At 38.0% G+C, this 16714-nt stretch overlaps 1 protein-coding gene across 1 annotated transcript in view; it reads left to right on the forward strand.

Moving 5' to 3' along the window:
• Window positions 1-432: 432 nt before the first annotated feature.
• Window positions 433-16714, forward strand: part of LOC138584955 (protein diaphanous homolog 3-like) — a 174609-nt gene continuing 158327 nt past the window's right edge. The window contains exons 1-4 of the mRNA XM_069657154.1: window positions 433-546; window positions 8270-8302; window positions 8746-8928; window positions 10475-10579. Of these exons, the coding sequence (XP_069513255.1) occupies window positions 433-546; window positions 8270-8302; window positions 8746-8928; window positions 10475-10579 (435 nt within the window). The remainder of the gene's footprint in view (window positions 547-8269; window positions 8303-8745; window positions 8929-10474; window positions 10580-16714) is intronic.

Consider the following 16714-nt stretch of genomic DNA (forward strand, 5'->3'; position numbering starts at 1 on the left):
ATGAAGCTTTCAGTTTTTGTCGGTAGATAAAAATTGTCAGTTGTAAAAACAGGTACGTGTTCGCCGTATTCCTTCTGTCAGCGGAAACTCGAGTGTTACGTGACAGTCCTTAAATTGGATTAGCGCTTAGTAAAGCCAGCAGTGAATGGTAGTTTAGCCACCCTGCTAGCTAGCAAAACGGACACTTGGGGTTGAGCCTGGATAATATACGTCTGGACATCTCGGGTTTTGACAAGCTATTGTTATTACAATAATGCGTTAACCTGTGTTAGTTGTCCGGCTAATTCAAGACACGAATGGTAATGTAACTACTTAACGTTAGACAGTACCGCTTGTGTCTTCCTGGGTGTGTGCCTACGTTTCATACATTGCAAGGTTAACGTCGTTATTTGCTACGAGCTCGTGGAACGTTAACGTAACTAGGTAACCAACATGGATAGTTACAGCCAGCGGTTTGAAAACACTACCGGACGAGACGGCAAACCCCAAAAGAAGAAGGGTTCAAGCACGTCCAGTTATGAGGATGGAGACCGCAAGCCAAAGTTTGTAAGTATGACAGACCAATTTTTAAAAAAATATAACATAGGGGTAAAGGGTATATAAAACACTTCATAAAACCACGTGGGGCATAATTTCATTTTGATAAATATGTCCTAAGTCCCTGTCAATATTCGTGCCATATTATAACTGTCTTGTTGGCAACACACACACACACACACACACAGAGACAGACAGATGCCACCATAAGCAGGGAAGTGGAAAAACCCACAACAAATGGGTTCCTGCATATTTCTTCAATATATTTTCATGTTTTTATAGTGAATAAATGCACTGTACTTGGTAAATGGACTGTACTTATATGGTGCTTTTCTAGTCTTCCGCCCACTCAAAGCTGCTTCTACACTACATGTCACATTCACCCATTCATTCGCACACTGATGGCACAGGCCTAAGTGCCAATTTCCAATCACATCTATGCCCATTCTTACCTGATGGCTATGCCACCGGGAGCAATTTGGGGTTCAGAGTCTTGCCCAAGGACACTTCTACATGTGGTTGTAGCAGTCAGGGATTGAACCCCTAACCTTCCGAATGAGAGCTGACTGACTCTAACACTGAGCCACAGCCGCCCCAATAATAACAGATGCATACCTCTGAATTGGATGATGAGTTAACACGGCCTTGGATTAATTAACCCTATTTCCATTTACTGAGACTATTTTGAAATTAGATTTTCAGACTTATCACACCTTAGGAAAGGAAGCCGAAACACTGCCACAGCAGGAGAACAGTGGTGGAAATAAGTTCTGCTTTTATTGTCTGTCTGTTGTTGGGAGCATTTCCTTTACAGTAAGGAAAGCTCCTATGGGATGCAGTCTTTGCACCTAAGAATTTTCTTTGTAAACAGTGACCTTGACTGTTTGTTTGCTTTGCATGTAGGAAATCAAAAGGTTAAAATTAGCACAGGGGTTTAGCCCTCACCCTAATCCATGAGCTTCCTGCAAAGCAACCAACATTCTGTCTGCCTGGTATTTGTCTGCTGAATTCTGGGAAATATAGGAAGGTGTAGATATTTAGTCCACACATTACCAGTATATTTGTCCTCAATTGGAATTCTCATTTTTATACCACTCAGGCTGCTATAACTAACAAACACACACACACACATCCTCATTGCAGACAGGAGCCTTGTGTGTGACATCGATCTACTTAATACACCCACAACCTGCGTTTAACCCCATTCTTGTGAGAGTGCTAGCACAAGTTAAATCCTTGTCGCCGCCATTCAGAGATTTCAGTTTACTATCTGTTCAGGGATTTAAAAAAAATGTTTTAATCCAGACTGTTATGATCCACTCCCACTGATAAGCTGTTGGCTAAATATCAGAAAATTTAGTATCCGTAACAGAAACCACTGTTTTCTATGGAGGAGATCGTTCAGTGCTGGCTTGCATCATTGCAGAGTGCCTGTCTGAAAGGGGGTAATACAGGCATTTGCTCACTATACAGGGAACAAAATTGACCATATACCACCTTGCACCAGACCTTATATCTAAGAAGTACTACGTCCCACTGAAGACACCAACATTGTAACGATTTTAATGCCACTTGCCTATGATAGTAATAATAATTGACTGCCTTTTGGACTTTGTAGCCATTTAAAAATTCGGCTTTAATCAACAGCTCTAGAGTTTGCATCCGACTGACTATAGTTTACGATAACATACTGGTTCATGCTATGTCTGATTTTGTGTCACATCCACCAAATGTTGCTAACAACATATTTCTTTAATTTTTAAATCATTAAACTTCTATGTGATTATAATGTAACAATTGATATTATGTTATCAATGTTATGTTAACAGTTTTTTGTGATTAAATAACATTAAATGACCATTTGGATTCCAATCGATAAGCCTTCAGCAAAGCTCTTGTGTACCACCAGCTAACACAGTTTCACTGGGGCATCCAAATTAAGCAAAAGTATGGTTTTTAAATGATAAATAATTAACCCTGAAAATAGTATTTCTAAGTACTTAATATGATAAAGGAAATGACAACAAATATTAGTAGCAAAATAGTTTTTGTTGGGGTAATAGCCAATGTATTAGTAGTGACTGGACCTGAGATTTTCTGCGTAAGGCTTGTTCAGTTCTGACTAACTGGTGGGGAATTCTTGGCATTTAACCTCTGTATTCACACATTTAAATGGTAATAAGCACAAGCAGTGTTTCCCTTAACCAGGTCCGTTTTTACCAATCAAGCAAAAAAGCAGAGATAAGTGTTGATTTAGAATGTTCTACAAAGTACCTGTGTTTGTAATGTGGCTTCTCCTGAATCAAACTTATTCTGAATTGTGCTGTTGCTTTTTAGGACAAGGTTGGCATCAACCTTGCTATTCTCTTCTTGATTAGCTATGATGCTAAATAGCCTTGCACTGGCCACCGAATAGACACCAAATAACTCCATCTAATGGGTAAAATGCTCACATGATGAGTGAGAATGCATGGTGGGTGTAGGCTACATAAAATGTTTTGTTTTATTAATTGCTACTAGTCTTTTGCAGTGTGTTATTGCACATAATGAGGTGACGTTTAAAGTACTATTTATTGTGTTGCCCTAGTTGAAAGTCCTAGAAAATTCTAGTAAGTGCACCTCGAGCTGACATTAGGGCTGCAATACTGATCAATGTTATCACACCTCAGATTTTTGTAATGTCTTGTTGGCCTAGTTGAGATGATATGGTCAAAATTCATACATATTCAACACCTGATTATCTACACTTAGATACTACTGCTAATACCACACACTTAAGGCTTTGAGTTTGGCCCTGCAAAATAAAAGCATCGCATTGAAGGAAGTGTTGTGTTTGTACTGAAAACACTGAGATTACTTTTCATGCCATAGATTTTTTTTTTTACTCTTGTCAGCTTTTTGACTTGTTTCTTTACTTGAGCAGAACTGCACATTTTCACTCTATCCAATACTATCCAAAAAGCAGCTAAGCACGATGCATCATGCCCCCAGGAGAGCCTTGAATTTCTGAAAAGTATTGCTCTTCTCACAGTTTCCTTCTGTTAAATTGTCAGAAATCCAAAAGCAAAGAACATCTTGTTACTTATTTATTACTGCTAAAAGATACATACAGTACATGTTCCTGTGACGGTACAGCTTAGTCCTGACACCCCTCTCTCTCATCAGAGTGTTTTTTTAAACAGCATTTATGACATAAATGAAAAACATTGCAGTGAATAGCAGAGATATATTTGGTTACATGTCATCTCAATAGGTGGCACTGTAATACCACAATAGGCAGGCCATTATAACTGAAGAAAAAAAAAATGAAACAGACAACATGTTAATGCAATGTGTTATGTTATGTTCTTTTGGTGCCTTTTTTAGGCTTTTTTTTTCAAACATAGGTTGACAACGAGGTTCAGAGGGACTGTACTTCCACTTCCAAACTCATTTGGTTGTCAGTTTATAATCTGAATAGGTTTTATGGTCTCATTAATGTAATAGATGTTTAATATCTTTTTTCATATAACTAACTTTGTGCAGTGTTTTTAGTGTTAATGGGCAATAGAACTGAACTTTGGTGCTCAAATGAGGAACTGTAAATGAGTTGAGCATAATTGTGGCACTTTATTTACCTATTCTCTCAACTTTAACCCTTTTACATTGGCAGTTCCCCCACAAAAAATAAGGACACTTTAATTTCACAAGAAGCATGAAAACAGGAATAAGAAATGTGTGAGAAACAGAATACACCCAAAGTGTCAGGAGAAAATCTGTCATTTCAGAGCTGCAATTTGAAATCGAGACTGATGTGATACACAAAACCTGGCTGGGGGAAATTGGAGCAGTGTCAATCATTAATGAAGGGTATTTTATTAGCATTTAGTTTGGTTGACAAGTTTATTTCTGCCATGGCAAATACTTTCATATAACTTTGAATTGTTAAAGTTACTGTGCTGAGTGGCTTTTCAGTCAGTGCCAGTGATAGTGCATAAGAGGTACTGCTGTAAGTAAGGTAAGGAGATTATACATTAGGGGATTTCTGCAGGAAATGTTAATTTTAGAGGTAAAAAGTCAGAGCAGAAATTTGGACTTAAAAGGCCATAGTTTTAAAACTTTGCTTTTTTATTATCGTTAATTGGAATGGTGCAGGGTCATAGTTCATTATGTTAAAGACAGCCTTATGTAAGAGTTAATGATCCTCGTGATTTTTGGCCTTTGTGGATTCTTATTGTCCTTGTTGTAATATATGTAAAAGAGTGAGACGTGCTGTTAATGAAGGGTCGAAAGAATTTAATTTCCTAATCTGATGGAAGCCGTCTTGGTTCGGGTTTTAGTTCTCATTGTTGCTTTTCCTGACCTCCAAGAGGCATTCCCTTTCAGTGTTTACCCCTCTCTCTTCCCTGTTGTTGATTGTGTGTGCAGTGTTTTACAAATCAGCGTTCTCTCCGAGTGGTGGGTTACTTGTCTCAGTTAATTGAAAAAGATGTTATCATGGTTTAATTAAATGAGCAGTGTGATAGCGGAAAGTAAAATGAATTCACCGACATTTACAAATGACTGTTGTCAGGGCTTCTATTTTGTCCATTAAAACAAAAGATATGCAAAACTGAGATCCTGAATAACTTAGTTAACACAAAGCTTTGCAGGATAACAAACTGGCCCTATAGCTAGCTTTATGAAAGCGCCTACTTTATTTGTTGTTAGCTAAGATATTAGTTTTAGGTTTCTTACCTGAAGCACTTTGATGGCTTCTATTGGTGCTTTTGTCCTGTTCTGTTAGAAGCTCCTACTGCTGGTCTTCTTTTATTCCACCATCTTTGTCTCCTTGGAAATGTACAATTGAAGAGTTGGTGAGGCTGCATTCTGCTGCAGTTTTAGTTGTGACTATGGATGGTTAGTAAGTAAGAGGCAGCCTTGAATTGTTACTGCTTGTTAATTTTCATCCCCAATGCCAATGTGCTGGTGGGTAGGGCTTTGGAGCTCACACTTATTTTCATCATTAATTAAGATTACAATTATTTTCTCTCAGTGAATTCATTGTTTAATCAAAAAATATCACAAAACAGCTAACAAGGCCGATCACAATTTTCTGAAGCCTGATGTGATACCTCCAGGTTACTTGTTTATCCAACGCAGTCCAAGATCTAAAGAATTCATGTAATAGTGATGATGATATAACTCAGTAAGTCCTTGCATTTTGGAAGTAAAAAAAAAAAGGGCAATTGAACATATTTTTGCTGACTGATTTTATTTATTAAGCAACTAAACATTTCAGTTATACTCCTTGGCAACCACTCTTTTATTTCTATTTGAACACCATAAATAATTCTAGTACAGCCACAAGGCTTTTTTTTAATTGACATTAACATTTTTTTATTCACACAAGCTGCTCACAGTGTGAATATCTAGCAAAACAGCGTAGGTCTCAGCATGCTTTTTGCCTCGAGCTGAGCATCATTCACGCCGCAGACATGCCTTGTGTACACTGTCCTGTTATGGAGGTTTCATTGCCCTACGCTTCAACAATGTATGGTGCTATTGACAATTACACTGAGAGCGCCCTATGAAAGCCACCTGTGGATTCCTTTCTATGACGCTAATTGTTGGGTGATGTTTAGATGCAGCAGAGACAAGAGTTTGAATGAATACAAGCTGAACATCTTGATGTTTGTTTTAGCCTACATAATACGTCCTACATATATTAGGCCCACACTGGGAACAAGCTGCAATGACATACATAATTGCAGAGACGTGTTATTGCTGTGCATTAGAGTGCAACAGCTGGGACAAAGGGCTGCTTAGGCACTGTTGGCTAGTATAAAACAAGCAGTAACATTTTAGAATGTCAGATTTAATAAATGATGAAAATGATGAAAAAGAACAGGAGGTGGCATAATGTCTATTCATTCATTTTATATTTGCCATTTCTGTGTTCCATACCATTAATCTGGCAGGGACAAAACAGGAGGACTAAGCTGCTGTTGCATCTTATTATGCTGTTCAGGGCTAAGACTGCATGAGAGCAACTGAATAGCAAAGACTTTGATAAAAAAAAAAGTCCCAAGCTGAAAGTGTGATTTTGTTCTTATGGTGAAAGAGACATGAGTTTTGATCAGTGGTTATTTAGGCTAAAATCTAATGGAGATCAATGGCATTGTCCTCATTGTTGAATAACTGAATTACGATGTTAAAGCCTGTAATTTGTGAGTCACAAATTCACTGATCATTAGAGTTTTTAATTTCATGTAGGGTAGCGCTGCGCAATATGACGATATACTATATCGTTAAAACAATATGAAAATGTATATCGTATTTGTTTTTCTATATCGTCTGTATCGTGATGTCGCAAAACCAGAGGCCAAACTGCCTTACAGCAATTTTTACGTCTTATTGACAATGCTTCACATTCTAATCCTTGCACGTGGAAGTGAACCTGGAGCGAACCATAGAGGGAGGCGCCGTTTATTAGCATAGAGAGGGCGGACACACAACGTGCAGAAAAGGACTCAGGCTCAGCCCAAGCAAAAACGGAAACTTGGTACTTTTTATTTGTCAAGTATTAAATTCACATGGAATTATTCAAAAAAAGGCTTTACCATGTGGTTATTTCATATGGACTAATTAGTTGTTATATGATCTTTATCGTGATATGAAAAATCCCATATCGTGATGTAGGATTTTGGCCAAATTGCCCAGCCCTAATGTAGGCCTAATTTAAATGGGAATTATTTTCTTGTATCTTTCTTACCTTATTGATGTAATTTGTCTATATGTGGACCTTTGATCAAAAAGTTTGATAGCTTTGTTCAATTAGTTGGACCAATTAGTTTGAATCTGTTTCTTTTCTTGCATAGTATACTAAAATGTCTGATATGACAGGTGGACATACTTTATTCCAGGCGATTCCATTATAATTTTACACTAGTGTGTATTGATTTATTTCTCTGAAGTTCTGTACAGTCTGCTGTTTTGCTTGAGGCAGACAAAACCTTTCCATGTCACTTTCTCATTCAGCGTTTCATTAACATTTTGAACTTTAGTTTTTCTGTTCATGTATTGACTTCTCTTTCCTTATTTGGTTTATTCCATTGGCATTTTTGACTCTGCTGCACTTATGTGAAGTGCAGATGGCAACTTCCCTAGAAGTCTACAGAAAACAACTATCAGCTCGAGTAGAAAGAGCAGCAGAACAAACTTGTTAAGCAAACACTGACTGAGGTTGCTGGTACTTACAGATAACAACAGGCCAACATCCTCTTCCGCTGCACAAGTGGATCTTTTATAATTTGGAGACAGGGCTTGTTAAAGAAGCACTTTTTAAGCAGCATGTCTTTGCTTAAAGACTTGTTGATGTCAACTAACATGCCCCTCAGGTCTATACTTTTAAACATGGGTTTAATAATCTGCTTAACTGCACCGCTGGTTGCCCCAAACAGGATTTCCTTTTTGGAGGGAAAGTTTGTTGGCATATCCACCGTGCTCGGTAATAATTGCAAAAGCTCATGGGGAATGTGCTGGAGTTCAGGCTTCATTCAGCTGGCATACACTGGCTTTATTAATACCTGTGTATCAAAGCCAGTAGCCACTGCATATTTCAACATCACAGCTTTTTATTTCAGGTTTTTGTTTATAAAATATATCATAATAACTTGCTTTTGGGCTGCTCTATGGCTAAGATATATACTTAAAACACTACATACAGTTGATTTATATGTCCTTATTTGTTTTTTCTCTTCCCCTCCTGTAGCATTTACCCTTTAGAAACATCACAGACGATGTGGTAAGACATTGAGAAATTGGTGTTCTTTCTTACTCTCGGTTGTCAATCTTAACAACATCTAACAATTTTTTCACTAATAGTAATCTAATCTTATTTTTAGTGGCATTGAAAGTGTTCATGGTTGCCTGAGTTTCTGTTCATTTACATCACAGAGCATGTTCACTTTTCCTCACTAACAACATGTTTTGATGAATTAGAATCTTATCTAGTTAGAGCTTCACTCAACATATGTGAAACAGATGTTCTGTGTATTTGCTTTGTTCATGCATGCTAATAGCATTGTTTTTCCTCACTCATTATTAGGCTAATTGTTTTTACTACTGTGTTCTGATAATTAACCCTTTAATAGGCTCATAATCTAACTCATCTCTACCTCAATTGTTATGGATAATTCTTGTGTACTTTCCCTGTTTGAATTGTGTTTTTCTCTTTTGTCTGCACAGCTGGACAGATTCGCCAGTATTCGGATTCCGGGTAGTAAAAAGGAGCGGCCACCCATGTTGCAGTCTAAACACAACACCAATGACTGGTCCATTTCATCATCGTCCACCTCACATCAGTTTGAAGAGGTTTCATCAAAGATCACGTCCGAAAAAGAGATCTTAGCCTTGTTTGAAAAGATGATGGTATGTTGTTTTTGTCATTCAACATTATCACCAATGTTTTCTTATATCAATACAATACAGAAGCTTGATATTTAGAGATCTGTTGCAAGAGGCGACTACAGTAAGTGATTGGAAAGAAAATGGATGAACACGAACACTGAATAGAACAAGGGGGCATGTACAATGTTTTGAATGTGTTTTTCAAACATACATTTGAAAGTGGTCGGTTTCATTAACATGTAAAGATTTATTCTCAGACTGACTGAGTCCACTCCATGTATGCTGCAAAGACTACTCATTTTCACTTGTTAGGAATTAATGTCCCCAACAGAACCAAAACACTCTACATGAGCCAGCAGGTAACTCATTGCTTGCAATCTCGCATCCCATCAGCTATAGTGTGACGACGATATAGCCTCTGGGGACAACGGTAAACATGCTGGTCGTGTAGCCAGCTGTTCGCTATAAACAACTTCCAGTCAAGACAGAAAAAGTTACAGAAAAAGAAACTGTTTTTCTTCTGATTTACTTTAATTAACAGATCTTAAGTTTGCCGAAATTACAACATCATGATACAGATTTGTAAAAAGTAAAAATGAAGGTTTGTCAGGTCTGTCATCAAGAGGAGAAGAAAACGACTTTTAAAATGCTCATTTGTTGAACGGAGGTTGGATCGATCTTTACTGATGCATTCAAGGAAGTTGGGAAATCTGAACACTTAACAGCTTTCGTGACACAGTGTCAAGGGGATTTGTCTCGAGTTGAATTTTAGATCTAGAACAGATTGTTAGCTGTTAGCATGCAGATGTCTGTTTAAAGAGATTAATGAGAAGCTCAATCATCATCAGATGACTGCTGATGGGAGCCGGGATGTCATTACGGAGGATAACGTTCTGCTTGCTTTTGCTGTTCACACGGACTGTTTTTCCTGCATACACCGCAGCCTACTGATACGTGATTGGTCAATATTACTCGGACTACAAGCGTACTACAAGCGGAAACTGGAACGCTTGCCACGCCTTAAATCCACATTCTTGCCAACAGATTCTACATTTCTACAATCTGTAAATAGAGATTAATTTGCTTGAGACTTTTAAGGCTGTCCACCTCTAGACATACTTATGAAGATGAGAAGGTCACTCACATATCAGTCTTAGGGCTACAAACACCCATTTATGCATCACTCTTCTAGTAACAAGCTTACTTTGGAACACAAGAAGTTGCTGGTACTAATAAAAAAATGCTATTGTGATTACAATATAATCTAATCGTTTTTTTATAAGAGGATTGCATTTTCTAAAAACAATTTCCAGAATTAAATGTTTTGGCCAATATGGCAAATGAATAATTAAATCGTAAGATAAAGGTTAATGGGAAAAATAAATATGGGAAAAAAGATTCAGCTGTCTACACAAGACTAATAATGCTTAAGTATTGTATAATTAATACGCTGTGGGAAAAACAGAAGCAAGCCCTGTTGCCAGAGGTGTTGCTAAAACAAAAAAACAAGAGTATTAAGGATTAAAATTTTAATAAGATTTCTCCTCTTTCTGTTTTATTTTTTCAGGAGGATATGAACTTGAGTGAAGAGAAAAAGACTCCTTTGAGAGACAAGGACCTCAACACCAAGAGGGAGATGGTCATTCAGTATATTTTCACTGCCTCTAAAACTGTAAGTGTTTTTTTTACCTAATTCTATGTTTGCTGCTTCACTTTTATGGCTACATGATTGTTACATGTTTTGAATCAAATCCGTTTTAATGGCATGTATTTTTAGGAGCTAATAATTTTGCTCACTCTGAGGTCACATTTTATATTATTCCATGTTCTTTTCAATGAAAAATTATAACCAGCATGGGACCTGGCCTGAATAAGATTGGGAAGCGTTATTGAATTACAAGCGAGTGCAATCTAATTTATTTTGCCGTCTCTATCTTTGATAAGTGTAGTTACACCTGCACATGGGAGGCATTCGTAAAAATACACAAATACTTTATTGAAAATGGAAATTTTTAAGAGTTGCCAGTAAAATGCCCACCCAATAGCAAGCCTGCTGTTTGTTCCCCCTGCCCCACAAGGTGATCAAATTGTGATATTTCCAGCCTTTATAATATCTGTTTCTTTTGATGGTAATCCATCACATAAAAAACGTTGAAACTTTTGAATAATGGTGCATTACATAACAAATGGCTTGGTTTGGTATCCACTCTTAATAACATTTTTGAGTGCTGGACGGTAATTGATGAGATTTTGTGTATGTGGGTGGCTATCATGGTTGATTGGTCCTCCTTCAAAGTTTCAGCAGTGAGCCTGAAGCTTCTCCTTTACTCTGGATCTTGATAGAGGGTGATAAAACTGTCAGTGTTCAGAGAAAAACGATTAAATCTCCAAAGAAAAAAAGCTATGGATCATTCTTTCTCTCCCAGATCAAAGAAGCCATGCTTTACGTTGATTTCTCTTACCCTTAAGATTAGAATCGTATTGTAATACCACAATTTGCAGGTGATGCTCCATTTAATTTCTACCCCAGAGCATGGTCATACTTAGTATGGGTTCAGCCTGTGTGCCTAGTTTGAATAATAATGAGATCACTTGCCTGAGGTGTTTTTTTGTTGATTTCATATTTAGAGCATCTTGAGAATAACCTCTTTCTGAGGAAACCTCCTAATTTAATTCAACTGTAACACATATCACAAATATAAACATTGCATATTTTACCTCACATTGCACTCAAATCTTCCTTTACATATTTGTTTTTTAAAGGTTTTCTGATTTAGAAGCTGGCACCTTGCTTGCAAAGAAGTGTGTTGCATTTATTATCTTTGCTTTAACCAGACATCCCTCCAATTTTGCCTTAGGCTGTGAATCTTAAGTTACCATGGGGGCCAGCTTGTTTATACACGTGTATTTTTTACCTGCGTGTTAAGATAATGTGGCCACTGGCCAAACTGCAACAAATTTAAAATCCTTCAAAAGACTAGTTTGATCAAACTCTTAATTTACATAAGATGTGGTAAACTGCATGTTTTGAGAGTGATGTTGTGAAAATGAGCATGTTGACGTATGGTATTTCTCTCATGTCTGTAATTACAGAGTTATTATATTACGAGAGAAGGTGAAAGAGACTCGATGGGCTGGATTTAATTCTGCTTTCAATTCTTAAATCACCCTCTAGACCATGGCATGGTCAAATTATGACCATTATTTTATGAGGCCGGTCAGGCTCTCATGTAATCATTTGCCCTCTCAGTCCAATACCACACCCTTAAACAATATTACACTCAAGGTTATGATATACTGCTGTGATGTGTGAATGAAGTATTATGATGATTTTGGCCCTCTCTAACTGTGCCGACCAATAGATGTGATGCTCACAGTGTCATCTGGTGGTTTGTAAGGCACTAAAACAGCTAACTGATTAATTTTATTTTACTTTTATGTGTGCAAAACAAGTAAATCAGTTATACTTTAGAAGTGCTCCATTAAATGTAGCTGTTATTGTGTTGTTAGGTTATGTTACATTGGTTCAGTGTCCACTGTTAGCTGATGTGTAGTAGTAGTTGAGATCAATTTTGGCAATATGATATGGTTAGAGAATGACCCTATTACTTTATTAAATGATTACTCATCTTACGTATCATATTCTCATCTATCAATCTCTCAATGTTATTTTTCTATTCTGGCCAATGTAGAAAGCCAACATTTTTCAATAATGTTTCTCCCCAATGTTTGAACATCATCAGACATATGGTTACTCTTCATTTGACACAAAGTCCAAAGTGTGTGTTGTTTCTTTTATATATTTCTCATCTGTTTATTTTATTTGACTCAGGTCAGGCAAGGTTTGCTTCCCACCTTAACACACAGGAACACAGGAAACCATTTACTGAAACACCAATTAAGCCTTGCTAATCAACCCTTTAATGCTTCATCCTAATAGATGTAGCCCACGTCCCTTGCTGACACAGTGAAGTTGTGAAGGTTCTGGCTCTCAGGATTGGTAGACAGCCTTGCAGAGAAATAATGGTCATGTAATTTGTTACCAAAAATAATTGCTGACCTTTGGCCATGTGTTTTGTAGCGGTAGTTTTTTTGAAAAGAACCATTCTAGTTCTTTGAGACCCCACTCCTGATTTGTCTGCAGTGCCCCTGCTGTGCAGGAAATTGTTTTTACCTTAGTGTTGCCTTTTAGAGCGCCTGGGAATACATTTCAGAAATGTCTCTTTTTAGTCTAATTAAATCTCTTAAACTAAGGATGAGGGCGATTGAATATGTTATTAACAATTGTTCAATTTTTTGCTCTAATGCTCAGTGGTCTTCCTGTCTAAGTGGTCCTATAGGTATAGATACCACAATACTAACATCAGATGTCCACATCAGTGATATTGGTTGGTCTTTAATGTAGTGAGTCTCTGCTACCCACAGGTGGTTATTTCAATCTGCACCAGGGAAGTAGAGTGGGTCTCCTATATGTTTGTTTGTTTTTTGACACACAATGTATAACTCGTGTTTATTGTTATATGGTTGTAAATATGCGTACAGTCATGTATATTGAAAATGTGCTGTATACTATATACATTTAATATTCTGTTTACAGAATCTGATAAGAACATTTAAATATGTGATTGAATCCATGGAAATTAAATAAGATACTGTAAGAATATAATAGTTAAACATTTTGAGAAATATGTCTTCTTCATTCTGAGAATAGTTATGTTTACTTTTCACTCATTGACACTATGGTATAAACCAGGGGTGGCCAACCCTGCTCCTTGGTGCTACCTTCCTGCATGTTTTAGGTTTCTCCATACTCTAACACACCTGATTTGAATGTTTTGCTCATTATCAATCTCCTGAGAAGCTTATGTTGGTTAATAACGAGCAGATCATTCAAATCAGGTGTTTTACAGTATGGAGAAACCTAAAACATGCAGGAAGGTAGCTCTCCAGGAGCAGGGTTGGCCACCCCTGGTATAAACAAACCAGAATCTCATGCGTGAGGTATATGTGACTTTCAGTGAAATATCTGTCCTAACACTGCACCTCTCCTGGACAGTAAAGCATCAGCTGGTGATCATTGACATGGGCACAGTTTGATCATGTTAAGAATATATCAAGGCAGTCAGTCAAACATCCAGCTAAACAGTAATAAGCAGCACCATGGATGTAGCAGTAGGTTGTAATTAGGTTGTCATTAGCGTTGCACTAAGCAATACAGACAGATTTAGTTAGTTTTTCCAATGATATAAATTGCTGACTTGTGCAGAGCAAATAAAGCTGAATTTAAACATCCATTCTGAGAAAGGGTTGCAGTGCATGCAGGGGTTGTTTTGGTGCACTTTCATCTTTAACAGTTCACTTCAGCTAGCTGTTGACTGAGCAGCACTGTGATTTCAATTATTTTACTCCAAAGGCTTCCTGCGGCTATCAGCTACTTTTAAGATGGCCTGTATCTAACCCTATGACTTGACATCATGGGTCAGTTAATACGCCTTGATATCAACCAGAAAACTTTCATTTTTAAATTTTGTTTGATTGCCTCTAATGCAGGACACACTTACCGTAAAATCCGCAATAGAGGCTAAATCGCACTAGAATATAAGACCGAGTCTGTTTTTGGGGTATCCCAGATGGAAAAAGGTTTTCTATAGCTATTTAATAATAAAAACGTTATTTCAACACTATTTCAATTTTCATTTAAAACACACACAAATTACAGCCTACCATCTGTTTTCAGGTGCTGTAGCTAGCAGTAGCTGGCAGCCTACAGCAACATTGAGTGATGTGAGGATGGTGGGCTATGGCGATCATGATGGTGCAGGCCCGTGATGAAGCATTAGCAACAGTCAAGTTAGTTTTCCTCACTTAAAATAGCGAGGAAAACAGCACTGCGGCATATTGTACAGAGACGTTGTAGCGGCTTGGACCCAGAAACCGTTTAATGCAGAGATGTAGAGTCACCACTTAACAACTGGATAGCGGCCATTGCTCTGGTATCGCACCGGTATATAGGACGCAGCCAACTTTTTAGATGGAAAAAAAACATGTATTAAAAGTGCTTCCTATACACCGAATTTTACGGTACATGATTGGACCTCCAAGTGCTTAAAAATATTTAAATAGATTGGAACCAGAGAATGCAGTGTGCAAAAATCTCACTTGGAGAATTGAGTCTTCTGTGTTTCCAAAAAAAGTGGGTGCCTCCCAAACTGTCTTCATTGTATAAAATGAAATGGGAACCACTCATACTGTGAAGCTCAGTTCACATGTGACTTCCTCAGGAGGAACTGTTAGTAAGCTTTGGAGACCTTTTAATCAGCCAGTGTTAGAAAACACGAAACAGGGCTCACTGTGCAAACATTGATCTAACATAAGTCGTGGTCTTCGGGTTTCCGAGTTCTAATTGTGGCTAAGACCTCAATTAAAGTGATTGATTGTTGAAAAAGCTGATCATTAAAAGAGCAAGAAATGCCCAGTTAGGTAAATGTATGTACAATGTGAGTACAGAGTGTAAACCATGCATGTTGAGTAATTACAGATCACTTTAGATGCTGTAATAACACACCTGTACCATACAGAGAATTTACATTTTCATTTAAAATCAATGCATTTTTTAATTCTTTAAAGTCTTTAGAAAACTTCTGCTTATGGTAACACAAACATTTTACTTTATTTTGATTTCTCAACTGTTTGAGCCTCACCACTTAAGGTTTGGATTGGATGCATCAAAGGTTGGGTGGTGGTGTTGAACTATGGTGTGACTACAGGCACAACAAAATACTGTATTTTGGCAATACTGGCTTTTGCAAGGCACAAGGACAAACCGTGTGTCTCCTGGTGTGAATTGGGAATAGAGACAGTTATCATCGTCAGTTTCCATCTCTGTGTCCTCTCCCAAGTGTCTGATCTTGCGGAGAGGAGTAGGGGCCTCAGAACTTTGGCTGTGCAGAGTAAGTGCTCTGTGAGTGAGTGCGCAGTGAGATGGAATCGAGGCATTGTGGCCGTGCTCTAATCCCTTGTCCCGTTGTGAAGAGAGTAGAGCACCATTGGAAAGGGCGATTGAGATAGGGAAGCAGTGGGGGAAATAGCTAAACTATAATTGTGTGGAAATCACTGTGGGTGAATGAATAGACAGGATTCCTCTTACAGGGTTGCAAGAGGACAGTGATGTGGAGGGGTCACACTCGTTTGTAGTGAAATTTGACCAAAGCTCACTGCTGTACACCAGATCACTTTTGGTGTAATGCAGTGCAAGTTCTTTGTGAAGAGTTCTCTTTGATTTGATGCATAGCAGTGGAGCACAATCCCTTGCATTGCAGCTCTGTTAGATGCTTTATATATCATTATTAATACAACACACTGCACCATAGAGCAGATATTTAAAAGACTATAGTTATAAATATAATGGAATACATATCAAGTTGAACAGTGTCCATTGGAAGTGAAGAGGCAGAAGGGTCACACAGACATCCCCCTGGGCTCCCTCTGCAGCAAATGATGGGGCTGAGGTAGCAGGTGAGTCCACAGCTTCTTTGATGCCAGCAGTGGGCAAACATGCTGTCACCAGTGCTCCTTTAGTGAGAAAAGCCCAGCAAGACGTTTGCCGGTTGCTGTCATGAGCAGCACTCACGGTTCTGTGACTGCTTAAGGCCTTAGAGATCTCGGGAAACAAACAGGCTTGTCATCATCTTGTCTCTCTAGGACAGGAGAGGCGTTTGACCATTGAGCCAGAAGAGGAAAAGGCACAGAGGCACACACTCACTGTATCGCTGATGGGTTGGTGCGCTGCCAGGGAGTGGGAGGAATT

Source organism: Semicossyphus pulcher, unplaced genomic scaffold (genome assembly GCF_022749685.1).
Source record: "Semicossyphus pulcher isolate SPU_LCO1_2020_fin unplaced genomic scaffold, fSemPul1.0.p SCAF_1, whole genome shotgun sequence".
In the NCBI taxonomy this organism is placed as follows: Eukaryota; Metazoa; Chordata; class Actinopteri; order Labriformes; family Labridae; genus Semicossyphus; species Semicossyphus pulcher.